Consider the following 17664-nt stretch of genomic DNA (forward strand, 5'->3'; position numbering starts at 1 on the left):
ATAAAGAATGAAGATATACTTACTCCATAACATTATAACAAAGAAATTTAAATTTTATTAAAATACATTTTAGAAGTTGTAACACAACAAAATGCTATCATTTTTTTTTTTTCATATTGAGCGCTGAGTTTATACAGGTGTAAACGGAATATAAATTATAACAAATGTTTTTACAATGTTATAATATAGACATAAGAAATAAATCTTATTATACAAATGCATTTAGATTCATGAAAGTAAAATTTTATTTTGTTGGTGAAAAGCTAGTCGGACTCAATATACGGGAATGCGTTTCCCTTATTAACGGCACGGTATATGCAACGCATGCGTCCCATCCTGGAGATCTCCATGCACTTTCGCGTGTTTCCATCCGTGCTTGGAAATTTTTGTAGCCTACAATTCAAGGTACTTATGACAGTAATGAATTCAAATATGTTGTGAACTTAATACTATTTTAGCAATACATATTATTTCATCTGATATACTAAGATAACTTTAAAATGGAATAAGATACCCACACCAAATGTGATGAACATTATATAATCTGCCAATTTGTGAAAAGAAACCAGCAAAAGGTTCATTATTATTACTTCTGTAATTAATGGCCTTGGCCCAGTTATTACCCCATTCTATCATAGTACCAGGTTTCAACCTATAACTACGTATTTCATATATATTTGAACTGTTTCTTTTCGTTAGAGGAGGCCAATAACTAAATGCCAATAAATATTGCAGGTAGCGTGATCGCAAATACTTTCCATTTTCCTTAAATAATTGTTGGTATGCCTAAAAATAAATGTTTTTATGCTATAAAATGATAAAATTTCTATGTACATATGTATGTAGAATACCTCAAGATTAGATAATGCAGCTTGGGTATGATCAACATTCTCATATCCACCAGAATATTGCCACAGGTGGAGAGCTTGATCAACATCACCAGCTACAACAGTCCATGAACCAACTAGTTCCAATTTCAATTCAGACTTCTTGGAGTTTATAAAGTTAACAATCTCTTCACTGTAATATCCCAAAATACAAATATGTCCCAATATTATTTCTTAATATAAAAGAATTCTCTGTGCATGCCAATTCTGCGACATAAATAAAATGTAATATTTTTTTGAAACTTTAAAGAAAAGTGAAAGGAATTTTTATGCATTTATTCTAAATGGATTTGAAATTGAAAGCAAATATCTGTTACTAAGATGGAAAATGTAAATTGCAAACTGAATTTATACACTCACTAATTGGTCATATATTTGTCAATACAATCAGGTCGGATGTTGTGCGTATGTAAAGCGTAAATAACTCCTTTGTCTGACAGCATCCGTGAGTGAGACTCTTTGGTTGGCTCGATTGTTCTTACAAATTGCTTGTATATCCATCCGTCGTTGATATCCTGTCGGATCGATGACCTTGCAAAAGATCTACAACACACACGATGTGGCTATTGCCCTAAAAAGCCGCCGTTTAGACTAACTTCGCGTAGTCTATACGCGAAACAAATGAAAAAAGAATCGCTCCTCAATGGTTTGGAATCGTAGTCGCCTACCGGCTGTTAAGAAATGACGGTATTTTAGTATTGCCGATCACTGTAATCTGTTGTGCGACTCTGAATCTTCTCAAAACAGCAGCCATTCTTACTGGATTCTTGTGTGCAAAAATCTCTGATGATTTGCGTCCAATCAAGATCAGAGTCCAATTTGGACAGCGCTGTAACTAAACGCGGCGCTTTCAATTATACTCTTCGGGAGATTGAGGATTAATGTTGATTTATTCTTATTAATAATCTCCATTCGCAATTTTTCTTTCTACCACAAAATGACTACCAATGACTAAATGACTACCACCGTGGAATATACTTCTCTGATAAACCACGATTTCAATCTTACAGCGCTTGCGTCTTTCGATACTATTTTTTTTTATTATGTACTGCGATAAATAACGTCGAATCATCGCTGTCTTAAATTAGTTTCATCTATTCATGAAAAATTGAAATAATTTATGCTACTATATATTATTAGTATATACATATGTATATGCTATAGAAATATATTTTACAATATCTTTATAATGAATCATTATAGTTCTTCAGTATTAACTTTCAGTTGTTTAATTTAAACAATGTGCATACTGATCCACATCAGCAATGTTCATATGTTTTGAATTTGAAATTTGTATTCATAGCTTTCCTCTTTATATATTTGGATGATAAAATTTTTATAATACATTTATATTTAATCTATATATGTAATTTGAAAAGCATTATTCTAAACAAGGTTATGTTGTATTTTTTAGATTGTATTAGAGACAAACAGAAATGTATTCATGCCCGAGCTTTTACTTGTCGCGACGTGCTAGTGCTGCACCACGTGGCCAATTCTTACAAAAGAGTAGAAATCTGTAAAACTATACCCAAATTAGCATATACAAGAACCGCATTCATTATTAAGGAGGTTGACAGGGGTAATACAGCGAGGTGACATTATCGGCAAAAATGGGCCTAAAAAGGGATTTACGGGAATACACTGTTTATATAGAATAAAATTAGAGATCGGTTGTGTTCTTGAGGAGTGGTCACAGAAACTGTATAATTTCCTTTTCGTAAAACAGTATTTGCAATGTGATATATTTTACCACAGATATTCTTACATTTAACTTCATTTCAAAATTCTTATTGAATTCTTGGCATTTTAAATTGAGATCAGGCATAGTTTCTGAAAAAATATAACAGAGATTAAATAGACAAACAAAGCACAAATCTCACAGCCAATTCGCTCGTATTATTTGCTGCATAATTAATAAATGTACCATAGAAATAATGATACAGTTATTATTACCCATCAAATAATAACGATTGCCCAGGTCTCACCGCGAGGAGGTTGCTGCGAGTGGAGACCCGCCCTACCTCGTCCCATCCACCCTCCATTTATGCAAATTTTTACTTTTATTCAAAAACATCATCCTCTTGATGCACATTTGCAAAATGTTTCGACTGTTGTGCAAACGAACAACAAAAGGAGCATTATTTTTATTCACTACCTACCTATCTACTTATCTATACATATATTTACGTAGATTTTTGCTTTTTATTCCTATCGCGACATTTTTTAATTTTAATTTTGATTACAGATCTGTAATTAATAAATATGCAATTGCATATTTGTCCTACATACTTATACTACTAAGAATATCTATCTATACGAGCGCTCGTAATTATATTAAATATTCGCTTAAATCTAACGCTTCTTAATTAAACACAGCAGTGTTTGACGATTATATCTTAATGACCATATACATAAATAAGTCCAATGAATTTGTTGATTTTGTTGTCCTCACCAGAATATTTCCTGAAATAAAACTGGAAAGGATTAAACATAATTTAAAAAAATAATGAGGCTCATGTAGCTTTAATTATAAATTTATAACCTGCCTGAAACAAACAGAAAAGGATTAAATACAATTATCGAAAATAGTACGGTTCAAATATTACCACTTATAAGAATCATTTCTCCTTTTCAATCATTTTCACCTTGTTTTACTTAATTGGACACATTGAATTCCATTTATGAACGATAGATTTCATATTACATTTCTTCCAGTCGATTATCCGATATTATTTCATACTTCCTATAAAGATATTTCTCTGTAACAGAAACTGATTAATTGAATCCAGATAAAGACAAAGAAAAATTAATAGCTGGAAAGAAGATACAATAGTAACAATAAAATTTTATAAAAGTCAGAGTGGTTGTTAATAACTCAAAATCAATTTGATACGAAATATGAATTTAAAGCAAACTTCAGTACCAAAATAAAGAGAAAGAAATTCAGAAAAATATATATTTAAGTGATTTGAGTTAATTATTTCATTTTATTGTATTTAATATTCGTTCATTTCGCTACAAATAACACACAATATTTTAATTGAAACAACTGTCTTTTACTGCAATTATAGTACGTACAACCACGACTCTACTCGACTTTATTGCATTATATTATTCAATACACCTTTCAATGCAAATTTATTGTAAATGGAAAAACTGAAAAGAAAATCACGAGTGGACTTTGCTTTTCAGGAAAAGAATTTGGAAATTTATAAAAGTAATTTAATTAGCTTCTCCGTAAGCTTGAAACGAAACATCGCGATCAAAAATTAAAACTGAACAACTCGAACAACAATTATCCACTACTTTTGTTTAAATAAAGTAAAATAAAAATTTAATAAGCTATCTCGAATGAACAAATATTCCTTGAAATAAATTATCACCAATCATCAAAAAATAAAATGAATTTCCATTTTAAATAAAACTTTGAATAAAGTTCTCTTTAAAACTTTATCGTATCTAATAATATCCTGAAAACATTAAATTCATATATTATTTAACAGTATTTCCAATAACCGAATGCTCAAAATTTTCAAAATTAAAAAATGGGAAGAAAAAAGAATGGGGGCATGGCAGTGGGAGGGAGGGTACAGGGGAACCTGAAAAGAAAAGTTTGACTGCCCATAAGAGCAATCCCTAAGCAAACCCTATAAAACAAACCGAAATCACACGCAACACTAATTTTAAATTTGCAAACATTCTGAACTATGACAAAACATCGGCTGGCAACGAAGGGTCTCACGCCCCCTAGACTTACGCCAGACGCTACATACCATCCACCCCGCCTGGACGTCGTAACGCCAGGACAGAGTGCACCCCTTCGCTAAGAGCGCTACCCGCCCGTCCAACACGTTGCATCCAACGGTGTCAGATTGACGGACGCCCATAGTATAGACAAAAGGACTACAGTTTAGAATATGGTAACATATTTTCATATGTTCCGTATTCTAAAGCTGCGCCTGCAAAGGCCTAGTAATGCATGGGTATATCTCCCAGAGATGGTGTTCACGGTCTTTGGCCGCGGAATCCTTGACTAGCAATGGATTCCCACCGAATGTGAGTCATAGTTACTTCCACTAATTTAATAAATGCAAAAAAGTAAAAAATTTAATAACAATCGCGAATTCGTTCGCAACACTAATTTAATTAATTATATAATATGTACAAAAGCGTACGCGTGAAGGCTGCTCCATTATGCGCAACGCTAAGCTGAAAAAAAGAAAAAAAGAAAAAACGCGAACTGTAACGCAACACTACTCAAATCTACCGAATTTTGTAAGACGCAACACTAATCTAAAAAAGGGGTACAGCCAATCCAAGGCTGTACCACGGCAGCTGGTCCATAGCTGCCTTATGGACCATGGCAACTCCACTGGATCGTTTTTGGGCATTTCTAATGCAAAACGCGAATATTCATTACCGCAACACTAATTAGGAGGGAACTCTATAAACTAACGCAAAGCAATCGCGTATTTGTAAGTCGCAACACTGGGAAACAATCGCGCTAATGTCATTCGCAACACTATCTTTAACAGACATGCAATTAAAATGCAGAAAAGGGGAATTATTAAACCGTGAATTTTTCACTCGCAACACTAACTTAATTAATTATATAATATGTACAAAAGCGTACGCGTGAAGGCTGCTCCATTATACGCAACGCTAAGCTGAAAAAAAGAAAAAAAGAGAAAACGCGAACTGTAACGCAACACTACTCAAATCTACCGAATTTTGTAAGACGCAACACTAATCTAAAAAAAGGGCTACAGCCAATCCAAGGCTGTATCACAGCAGTTGGTCCATAGCTGCCTTATGGACCATGGCAACTCCACTGGATCGTTTTTGGGCATTTTATCATATATCGCAACTCTAATGCAAAACGCGAATATTCATTACCGCAACACTAATTAGCAGGGAACTCTATAAACTAATGCAAAGCAATCGCGTATTTATAAGTCGCAACACTGGGAAACAATCGCGCTAATGTCATTCGCAACGCTATCTTTAACAGACATGCAATTAAAATGCAAAAAAAGGGGATTCTCAAACCGTGAATCTTTTACTCGCAACACTAAAGCAATGAACATTAAAAAGCAAAACTCTGAAAAATCTTAAAGCAATCAACATTGAAAAGTTAAATTCTATTTTAAAGCAATGTAAGAAAGAAACGCGATATTTAAAGTTCGCAACACTAACTGAAAATCGCGATAATCATGCATGCGCAACATTAAATTGAACCGTGATCGATATTCATTCGCAACACTAAATTGAAAACTCGATTTGCCCAAAATCATGGGGGTCACGGGCCCCCTCTTCTCCTGAAATTACAAAACTACAACTACAGGCGAGCACAGTGACAAAGTAGTAACGATAATGATTTCCCATCCTTTTTTGCAAAAGGATGCAAAATCATTAGTAGTTCCCCTCTTGAAAGACAGTTTGTCGGGGCGCTTCGGCATATAGCCTTTTCTTTCTTCGGGCGGTCCACCCACCTGAAACTTATATCTAAAGCTCGAGACTTGCAAATTCGCAAAACAAAAAAAAAACCAATCAACAAAAAAGAAAAATCGCGAAACTCTAATTGACACGTGGACGAAAAAGGACTTTATATAAGTCGTTGTTCGTGCACACGTGCCGTGCTCGAGCAGAACTTGTGCGTTTCGTGCCATCGCGATCGCGTATGACGACTTATGAAGTCGCCAAAAATTTGAAAAATTGTACAGATAGAATCGAAAGCGAACGGCATACTCCGTTCGTCGATTGTATCGTCAATTCTTCAAATATATTCCAGGTACAGGTTGATCACGCGAAATCGCGCCTACCCGACCAAGAGACTGTGACAACCTGTCCCGGCCCTACCTACTTACAATCTATCACACACACCAGAAGGTATACTACCTACCTACCTAACGCTATATTTAAAAAAGGCAAAATCACATTCTCACAAAAATTCATTCCACGACCCCCATACACTCCACCCGGGCGCAAGAGCCTAAACTAGGGAGAACGTCCCGGGACGCCTCCGTCACCCGAGTTTCATCTCACATCACACTCTACGGTACGTACCATTTTTCACTGAAATCGTCTGGCAAGGCTAGCAATCATTGCGTATAATGATAATTACAAAATTTAATTAACTACTATGATATAGAATGTTTCATAATAATGGTAATAATCATGGTAATAGTAATGGTAATAATATTATTTGGTTTGTACGTTCATTGTACATCTTGTTGAATAAAATATTATTTCAAATTAAAAGTTAAATGAAAAAGTTGTTAAACCGACGCAATCCCACAGCCTAAAAACACACACACCATATGTGGAAATTACGTCGTGCACGATATACTAACACAATGCCAGCCGCTTATTAATTATTATTCTTATGAACTAGGTCATCGTGCCCATTGCCTCTACCCATCCAAGTAGCACCTGGGTACGTGAATGGGCTTTGGCAATAAACACGGAAAGGGTTAAACCTGAAAATCCTGATCTACAAACATGATTAGTACATAAACATCTAACGGGCTAATATTTCACTACTTTAATAAAAGTAACTCGACTTTGGAAATATAAAGCTTTAATAACAAATACAGAAAAGCATAATAGAGCAACTATGACGCAAGCATGGTGCACTGCTAATATCAGCTGGCAACGAAGGGTCTCACGCCCCCTAGACTTGCGCCAGACGCTACATACCACCCACCCCGCCTGGACGTCGTAACGCCAGGACAGAGTGCACCCCTTCGCTAAGAGCGCTACCCGCCCGTCCAACACGTTGCATCCAACGGTGTCAGATTGACGGACGCCCATAGTATAGACAAAAGGACTACAGTTTAGAATATGGTAACATATTTTCATATGTTCCGTATTCTAAAGCTGCGCCTGCAAAGGCCTAGTAATGCATGGGTATATCTCCCAGAGATGGTGTTCACGGTCTTATGCCGCGGAATCCTTGTAACTAATTTGATTAATTAAATAATAAAAAGGATTGAGTTTGAAAACCAGAAGGATTCCCACCGAATACTAGTCAGTGCATCGTCATATTTACTCTCGCGCTGGAAATTTTTCGCAACACTAATTTAAGAAATGCAAAATTCTAATAAGAAAGAATTTAATGTCTCTTTTGCAATGAAATAAGAAATTATTGTGAAAATTAATCAAACATCCTCGGGCGACTCCCTCCTCAGAGTAAATTTTCAAGAATACGCAAAATGTGTTGAAATAGATCACTCTGATTTGAAAATCTACCCGTCACGAATTGTCTTCTTGCACATAAATTGTTCATTTTTTCATGAACGTGTAAATAAGTTAAACTTCGCTATTGAATGAATGAAATTTTAAAAAATTCTCAAATTATATTTGAAGTTATAATGTACAAAATGTAATTAAATCAATGTAATAGCATCATTAATATGTATATCCAGTATACATATTACATAATACTATCAATATTATATTGCTTTGAACCATCGCAATAATTAAGTCAAATAGTATTTGACTTCTCTCTTACAGACAAACTAAATAAAATTGTTTCGGTATTAAAATTTTCTAATTCCACAGTTAAGAACATTTAAGAACATTTAAAAGCATTCATATATTTCATAAATATCTATTGGAATATGTGGAATTGAAATGATATTAAAACGCGGAGTGCAAGAAGACCTAGCCTGAACTAATTGAAATGAAACAATAAAAATGTCACTACTCATGGGTATAATCATACCCATGTTCACTATGCTCGTCAACCACGTATACAACCGGTAACCCGTGTCGATTCGGACCATTCGTCCTACGACATGATTGGGCACCGGAGGAACCATAAAACATGCGACTCACCGTTCGCAGATATACTCTTCTTCCGTCAGTCAAACACCAGGTAGGAGGCTGCCTTGTAGGAGAAGACGGATGTTGTGAAGAAAGCCATCAAGGATGTCCAGGAATTCGATAAAATCCAAAAATTCATCTGTAACAAAAAAAGAAGAATTACGGTTAATTTTGAAGATTATCAATTCTTATTGTAATAAAATTACATATAAAGTTTGATTTTATAAAATATTAGCAATTAAAAAGAAATCTCAATTATCAAGTGTTGAAATTGTAAATTTTAATAAAAAGCAATTAAGTAAAGTAATAAGATACTTACACTCTTTCCTCATGGAGCAACGCGCAAGAAGTCATCAGGATATCCAGGATCTCGGCAAAATCAAAAAATTCATCTGTAACAGAACAAAAAATAATTACGGTTAATTTTGCAAATTATCAATTTTTATTCTAATAAAATTATATATGAAATTGGATTTTATAAAATATTAGCAATAGCAATAGCAATTAAGAAGAACTCTCAATTATCAGGTATTGAAATTGTAAATTATTCTATTTCAATTAAAATTGATTAAATAAAGTAATAAGATACTTACACTCTTTCCTTATGGAGCAACACCCAAGACTCCTCTTCAGTGGTGCACTGACTCTAATACCGGATATATCGAGCAATTAAAAAAAAAAAAATTAAAAATAAAAATCAAGATATGAAATACTAATAACGCGACCGTGAATAATTTCCGGCGAACAATTATAGAGGCTCTACTTTCGCGATGGAAAAAGAAAAATCAGAGCCGCGATGCTCTAGAAAATATTTTATAATACGAAGCAAACACTGACTCTACTTTCGCGTGATTCCTAATCGTACAAGCGCAACTCTATTCAGAGCCAATTCACCCTTGAAAAAATCAAAACATTGGTGTTCGTACAAACACTGACTCTACCGACCGCCTTGCGCGCGGCCACAACAATTCCTGAAAGAAAAGATTAGTGGGGAGGTTGGGGATGGGTGGAAATAAACAAAACAAAACCAACATTCTTCATACTGAACGTTCGTTCAGGAAATACTGTTATTACGTGTGAATGAAAATATCTGTGTTCGTGAAATATTTTCAACGAACACGAATATTATTCAAGTTGAATATTGATCCTAGATTATATTGTAATAATGAAATGTTTTAAATAATTGTTGATAATTATTTCAATGAATATTATATGGATAGAAAATCATAGTTAAATAAATATAATAGACTATTTCATTAAAGTAATGGATTTCTGTTGTTAAAATTGTAAGCACACTAATCATTGTTGAAAATTCTGTTACATCGCGATTCATAAATTGTCTAAATTCTTTTCAATAAACAAAGTCCAATAATTAATCATATTTAAACAGCATGTGATTAAAAACCGTGATTCTATTTTAATTTAAACTTGCGTCGAAAGCTGGATATTATAATATAATTACTACCATATAACAAAAATAGATTGTTTAAAATAATTTATAATTGCAGAAGAGAAGCAATCATTTGCAGTAAAATACGAATTATTTCAATTTTGTTCTAATTTAAAACAAATGTATTAAAATACTAGACAAAACTATTTAATAAAATGAAAAATTAATTATTCTTTTTCTATGAATTGATTAAAAAAAAAAAATATCTCTAATCTTTTCTTTCTTGGTACCTTGGTACCAATTATCAAAAATGCTTACAATTAACAACGACGACTCAATGAAAAAAAAGTAATAATAAATATTAATAATTGATTACAATAAATTGACAGGTTACCAATTCTTTACGAAATTGTATTTCAAACTAATATCTGTGTCATAGCGTCGTATCATGTGGCGTCTCTTCAATATCAACTAAATATCTGTAAACAAATCAAAAATACAAATTCATGTAAATAAAATGCAATCAACAACAATAAAATAATTATTATTATTATTAATAATAAACGATCAAGTTCTGTAGTTTATGCAAAATATTTAAATAGAGATAAGCATACCTGCTTATAGAGAAGGACACTCTCAACACGTCTTATCACCCCGACGTTCGCGAGAAGAATGACATGAGCTTCCTTCCCAACGAAGACCGGCAGATAACGTTCGGTGTTGTTCGGTAGTGTTCGGAAACATTCGGTATCGGCCGGCTCTGAAGCAGGTAGACGAACCGATTTCGTAATATGTATTGTAATCAATTTTCACAATTTAAGGCAATAAATTATGGAAAAAAGTACCAAAAACGAAATAAAATTCAATAATGTTTCAGAAATTATCAATATAAAAGGGAAATAATTAAGATAATGCTGTTTCAATCTGAATCTGAATTCGCGACAAGTGTAAAAAATTTTAGCTTACTCATTTCTGAAGACAACGTGGAATTGATGTCAAAAATGATGACCCTGGTCTTCTCTTCAACTTCGCCTTTTGTTCCTTGTACTTCTGATATCTAATACACAATTCAATATAATATTTTAATACTATTTAATGTCATTTTGTTACAAACGCGTGCACTCGCGACAAAGCGTCAAAGGGAAGTGACGTAAGGAGTCAGATCCTGCGTACATCGTCGATCACGACAATTCTGATTGGGCAAATGGGAGGAAGACGACTCTGATTGGTCGAAATGAGACGGCCAATTACCGTCATTGGTAGAAACTAAAAATTGCATACTTCGTAATTTTAACGGCAATAAATTATGGAAAAAAATATCAAAAACGAAATAAAATTCAATAATGTTTCAGAAATTATCAATATAAAAGGGAAATAATTAAGATAATGCTGTTTCAATCTGAATCTGAATTCGCGACAAGTGTAAAAAATTTTAGCTTACTCATTTCTGAAGACAACGTGGAATTGATGTCAAAAATGATGACCCTGGTCTTCTCTTCAACTTCGCTGTTTGTTCTCTGTACTTCTGACATCTAATACACAATTCAATATAATATTTTAATACTATTTAATGTCACTTTGTTACAAACGCGTGCACTCGCAACGAAGCGTCAAAGGGAAGTGACGTAACGAGTCAGATCCTGCGTACATCGCCGATCACGACAATTCTGATTGGGCAAATGGGAGGAAGACGACTCTGATTGGTCGAAATAAGACGGCCAATTACCGTCATTGGTAGAAACTAAAAATTGCATACTTCGTAATTTTAACGGAAACGTTACATATTAAATACCAAGGAGAAAATCGAATGATGTGTTTTTTTAGCAACATCTATCTTGGTTTAACTTTTATTTATTTGTAATTATGTAATAAATAAAGACAGATATTATTTTGAAAATAGCATTCTATGTAGTGATTCTGCTAAGAAGTATTCGATAAAATATTATTTCTGGTATATATAAAGGCATTTATATACAATGTATCGAGAAACATAATAGGAATAAGCGAAACATGAATATATCAAGGAAAATGCTGATTGAAATCACAGAATAATGTATCTATAATTGAGGGTGGAAATTCAACTTACGAATAGATAACCTTAATTAAGATCGAAAAGCTAAATCATTTTTCAGAGTTTAAAACAATAAATTATGAAAACAAAGTAAGAAATCGTCGATATGGAGAAGAATAATTAAGATAATACTACGACAATTGGAATCTGAATTCGGAGCAAAACATTTTAGCTTACGCATTTCTGAACCTTGTGGAATTGATGTCAGAAATGATGAGTCTAGACTTCTCCCCAACTTTTCCTACTGTTTTTCGTACTTTTTATACCACGAATACAATTTAATATAATGTTTTAATAGGATTTAATCTCACCTGTTACAAACACGTGCACTCAGAACGAAGTTTTGAAGAAAAGTAACGTACTGATTCAGATCTGCCCACATAGCCAATCACGACGATTCTGATGATAAGTAGCTGCCATTGGCGGAAATTTTAAATTGTGTACTTCGAAACTTTAATACTAAAATAAATGTTCAAATAATAAATACACAAAAGAAAAAGCTGAATAACGTATTTTCTTAGCTTCCTTACAATATCCATCTTGTTTAAAGATTTAGTTATTTCTAATTAACTAATGAATAAAGAGAAATATAAATTTTGCGCTGCCTCCGAAAAGGTTGAAATGTATTTAATATACTATTTAACGAGTAAATAGGTTTTATTAATAGTTGTTGGGTATTTGTATAAATGAAATAGAAATTATTTTATACTTTTTAGTACATTTTAGAAGTCGGTTGTATTTTCTGTTAAAAATTATTTTATCCTTTGAAAAATTTATATTTAATACTATTATGAAGGTTTAGAAAAATATTATATACCTCACTACGAATATCGAGGAATTATCGACGAAATACTACAAACATGTTGAACAAAAAGCTCCTACAAAACTTTTACTAATGTACAACTTTTACAAGAAATAAACAACCAATTTCATACGTTCTATTGTTTTCTTCTCTCCTACAGAGATCAAGATATCAGGACATTGAATTAAAAAAACAAAGTACATTGCTCCATAAATATATTTTCGCATATTTCTTTTCCCAATAAAGTAATGTCAAATTATTATGTATATAAAAAGCAGATATTTATATTTTATGATACATGTGACATTCTTAAAGCTATCTTCTTATACAAGGATTATCTTATATAGGCGACATAGTAATTGTATATATCTGCATATACATCTAGTAAACTTTCAACTACTGAAAATAATATGTATTTTCAGAAGTTTATTCATCTTTCGAAATGTTATTTAATGTTGATAAAATCAGGAACCGTGTTACTTAAAGAAATATTTATAAGATCTATATCTGAAACAGTATAGAAGAACCTGATTCTTCATACAAATCTTTTTAATTAACTATACAGTGGAATGATTAAATATTTCTTTTAACTTTCGTTACTGATTTCGAGTAACCAAATATTTATATTATACAAATTAATGATAAAATTTCATAAAACACAACAAAGATAAAATGTTTATAACATATTATAACATCAAAGTTTACATATGCATACACTGATACATGTCATTAGATTTAATTACTGTTTCAATGATATGTTGCAATTAAAGTATTTATGTATTACTTATAACATGTAAAATAATACTAAAATTAAATATTATGAAACTGTATCGATAAAATGCTAAAAAAAAATCTTTGGTTTGTTCTTTGGTTTTTAATGTTAATTCCTAGTAAGAATATGAATTTCTTTAAAAAGTTCAACATTAACTTTCAATAATTTTAATCACAGTGAAACCCACGTTCTTCAATTGTTATAAACCTGATTTAAGTTTACGAGATTACTTTTGAAATAATGTATATAAAGGTCCTAACATTTTAAATTTATTATTCTATTAAGAACGTGCAATATTCGAAGATATACTTCAAATTAACTAGATAATATGCTTCAGTCCATGTTACATCAGGCAGCATTGCATTATTACCTGTACTGTTTTCTTGTATGCATTTATATATTATAAAATTACCATTAAGGTTTCCACGTGTAACATGTTTTATCTCTATGCAACTTTTAAGATGAAATAATAGAAAAAATATTCAAATTCTGAAAACTCAGTACTAAAATACTGACATGTAAAATTATTACAGCTCGTTACGCCGTCAATAATTCTGCGCTAAAGAAATGTGATTAGAATATTTTTTACATAATGTTTTAAAATCATAAAAATGGCATATTATTATAAGGTCAATATAAGGTTAAAGTATACTGTTTCTTATTATGTGATCGCGATATTTGATATTTCGTGTCTTTTCCGCTAAAAATGACTACCTGCATACTCGCATGTATGTAACTCTTGACATGCTCTGTAATCAAAATGCATCTTTTATATTTTGAAACTGTCTTACTGCCAAGTCAACCGGTAAGTCAAATTTGTAACTAGTAAGACGATCAAGCGTGTGAAACGCGTCTTGAAAACCTGTTAGTAACAGTAATATGCAAATGTTGCGATTATCACTTATCTCAGTAACAACAGATTGTATGTTAATAATTACCTGTCTTCACAACATAACTCCACGATGCATAATGATTTTCAAGAAGGTATTGACATTGTAAAATAAGTTTTAACCAAACAACAAGTTTGTTAGCACTAGAATGACAAAAATATGTTTTAGATTTTTATTTTTATAAAGAGACAGGTAGAAAGATAGTTACTTACTTTAGGGATGCACAAATAAATGCTTTGAAGTGGGAGTCATAGCTTCTTTTGTATGGAGTATGGGAAGCAATAATATTCCCTATGGTTGTTAATAAGCTCTAAAAGGTTTAATTATAATACAGAAGATTGATCATTATAAAAAAATTATATATTTAAAGTACATTACAAATACCTGTTTAGAAGAAACATTCCTTCCACCTGCTAGATCTAGATTAAAACTCTGAGATAATTTCTGTGCCGGACTAGAATTATAACGATGACCGTTTTTAATTTCGTAATACTTCAGCACTAATTCCCATGCATGCATCAAATTAGAAGTGGAAGGGTTTCTTTGGGGAAAACATCCAACGAATGGTACTACACTATTAGAACGCGCATCAGACATTAAACCGTGTTGCATTAAGTCACGTATGGATGTTGCTAGATGCTTCCTTACAGCGGATGTTACTCGGACACTACAATGCGATGTGGAATCTGAATCCGAGGCATAATCATTATCATTAGTAAAATCTTCATCTTCTAAATGACGTTCGCTTTCTGCAATGGTCTCTATAACATGTTCAACCGCGATATCTAATCTTGTTCTTAAATCGCGCCAATTATGAATGGAATTTTTTTTGAAGTTCCTTCGCACTCGTTCACTGCCGCATCCTAATTGGGACACTAGGAACATGTGCAACAGAACTACAACTTTCTTAACAGTGTTAAGAGTTCTGGTTTTACTTTCCTCTTCTATTGGTTTTCTTTTAAACGACCTGCTAGCATACGAAGTGGAAGTAGCAGAACCACTGGTATGCACAGGGCATGCACAAGTGCAGGCTAATGTTTCTGTGCTAACTTCTCCTTGAAGATAATTTATAAAACGCTCTAAATCTGCGATTTGTGTTTTTAATTGGGACACTAATTGCTCCTTCATTTTTAAGGGACTAACAATCTGAAACCAGTTTTAGATTTTCCTTTTTTTTTTGTTCACCTTGTTAACTCATTTTACAAAATAAAACAATTTACCTGACTTATAGCATAGTCTACTTGCCATCTTAAATCATCAACCGGTAATTTACAGAGATCATCAACATCAAAATTTAATTTCTCTTTCAAGTGATCTGAAAAAAAGTTTGTAAGTTTACAGATTCTGGATTCTGTAAAAAAAGAACATAATTTGCAGAAACTTACTAATTATGATATTCTGTCTTTCTAATATCATACTTTGGGGTAGTTCTGCATCACCAGTTTCATAGGCATATTTTTCTAAATCCTCTAATTGAGACTTTAGTTGACATATCAATTCTTTTTGTTTAGTTCTTTGTAATGCCATTTTAGACTCAACATCAACATCATTAATTACTCCAGATATCTGTTAAATTGTACACACAAAGCATTCAACTATTTTTTTTTGCTCTTATTTTATGTACATGTAAAAATTCAGGAATATAAAATTAGGATTAAGATCTATGAAATGAGAATGATAAACATATGCACTAGAAACAACTTATACAAAACGTTTTATTTTTAGGTATAATATAATTAATGTTTAATAGCAGATAGAAAAATATATCACAGATAAATAGAAAACAGAAAAATATATATCACAAATTTCTATGCACTTCTGCATATTACAAGCAAAGCGAAATTATACCATCATAAGCTAAATACATAAAACAGATAAAAACAAGAATAAAAATAATATAATAAAACAAAGATACAGTAGATTTTTGTATATCTTACACTTTGCTTGCAGGACATTGGAGAAGTTGGTGTAATTGATTTACTATCAAGTGACAAACTATGTGGAACATCAGGTATCCCTCTGAAAGCAAATTCTTCTAATTCTTTGAGCAATGTTTCCTTTTCATTTGTGGGTGCATCAACAATCTGTCTTAAACGAAATTGAACCTAGAAATAATATTCATGATGTTCAATCAATTCATTTTTAGACAGATTTTAATAAATTCAATACCTGAGCAAAATGAGTGGTTAATGCTATAAGAGATGAATTAAGCATCTCCTGCTCTTCCTCCAGTATCTTCAGCCTTTCCATATCATATGATAAACTATGAAAACGTAACATATCAATGAGATAAAAACAACATAATTAAAAGACTGTAGTTTTTCTATATTTATTGAAACCAAAGTGCTCACTTTTCCATATTGTCAACATATTTATATTCATCGGAAAAATCATTGTCACCATCGTTCGCTCCGACGGGTGCCCATCTTTCACCTGATGGTCTGTCGCTTTCATCCGAATTTTCAATATCCTCATTCTCGCAACATTTATACTCTTCGGTATCCATTTTCCTATCGTTTACGACTTCCATTTTCTTCTAAAATTCAAACTTACATTCATCAGTTCTCTTGTTCTATTCAAACGGAGACGACTGAACGTTTTGGTATCTCACAAGTTTTTCATTCCTACATACCAGAGTTTTGCTTATTGTTACAATACATTACAACGTTCAGTCTTCTACCTTCGTCACGGTTAATCCATTAATTAACTTCTGCGCACGTGTACGACTGAAAACGTCAGCTGCGGTTGTCGATTTTGCGCTTTGCACCTGCTAGGGCGCATTTTCACATTAAATTACTTCAGACATCGCAGATGTAGGATTCGGTTAATTTTTACGATGAAAATTATATTGTAATCAATTAGGATTTATTATACACGATTGTCATACCAACTGTGCTGTGTATATACAAATCTCTGGGGGTGTCTGGGATCCCCAAAATATTGAGCTATTGAGAAAACAAAATCATGTCCAATTTTTCTGCATCTGTAGTCATTGTATGTATACCGCAATTCACCAGAGTCC

The 17664-nt window shown here is 32.5% G+C and overlaps 2 protein-coding genes and 2 long non-coding RNA genes across 4 annotated transcripts; all 4 read right to left on the minus strand.

Annotated features, from left to right (window-relative positions):
* Window positions 1–32: 32 nt before the first annotated feature.
* Window positions 33–1880, minus strand: Nipsnap (protein nipsnap). The gene is made up of 5 exons (XM_034320355.2): window positions 1556–1880; window positions 1248–1430; window positions 852–1020; window positions 519–786; window positions 33–393 (listed from the first exon to the last, which is right to left on the minus strand). The coding sequence occupies exons 1-5, from the start codon at window positions 1639–1641 to the stop codon at window positions 245–247; spliced, it is 855 nt and encodes a 284-aa protein (XP_034176246.1). The 5' UTR covers window positions 1642–1880; the 3' UTR covers window positions 33–244.
* A 6648-nt stretch (window positions 1881–8528) lies between these two features.
* On the minus strand, window positions 8529–9870 carry LOC143306028 (uncharacterized). Its single transcript, XR_013063338.1, has 3 exons — window positions 9311–9870; window positions 9037–9109; window positions 8529–8856 (listed from the first exon to the last, which is right to left on the minus strand). It is a non-coding gene; the product is annotated as an uncharacterized LOC143306028 (long non-coding RNA).
* A 565-nt stretch (window positions 9871–10435) lies between these two features.
* On the minus strand, window positions 10436–11160 carry LOC117602257 (uncharacterized). Its single transcript, XR_004580919.1, has 3 exons — window positions 11074–11160; window positions 10722–10867; window positions 10436–10586 (listed from the first exon to the last, which is right to left on the minus strand). It is a non-coding gene; the product is annotated as an uncharacterized LOC117602257 (long non-coding RNA).
* Window positions 11161–13789: 2629 nt separating this feature from the next.
* Window positions 13790–17615, minus strand: LOC117601986 (RUN domain-containing protein 1). The gene is made up of 10 exons (XM_034319380.2): window positions 17275–17615; window positions 16994–17178; window positions 16812–16905; window positions 16580–16747; window positions 16028–16208; window positions 15863–15957; window positions 15027–15788; window positions 14855–14952; window positions 14691–14785; window positions 13790–14614 (listed from the first exon to the last, which is right to left on the minus strand). The coding sequence occupies exons 2-10, from the start codon at window positions 17170–17172 to the stop codon at window positions 14508–14510; spliced, it is 1779 nt and encodes a 592-aa protein (XP_034175271.1). The 5' UTR covers window positions 17173–17178; window positions 17275–17615; the 3' UTR covers window positions 13790–14507.
* Window positions 17616–17664: the final 49 nt, after the last annotated feature.

Source organism: Osmia lignaria, chromosome 13 (genome assembly GCF_051020975.1).
Source record: "Osmia lignaria lignaria isolate PbOS001 chromosome 13, iyOsmLign1, whole genome shotgun sequence".
Taxonomy (NCBI): Eukaryota; Metazoa; Arthropoda; class Insecta; order Hymenoptera; family Megachilidae; genus Osmia; species Osmia lignaria.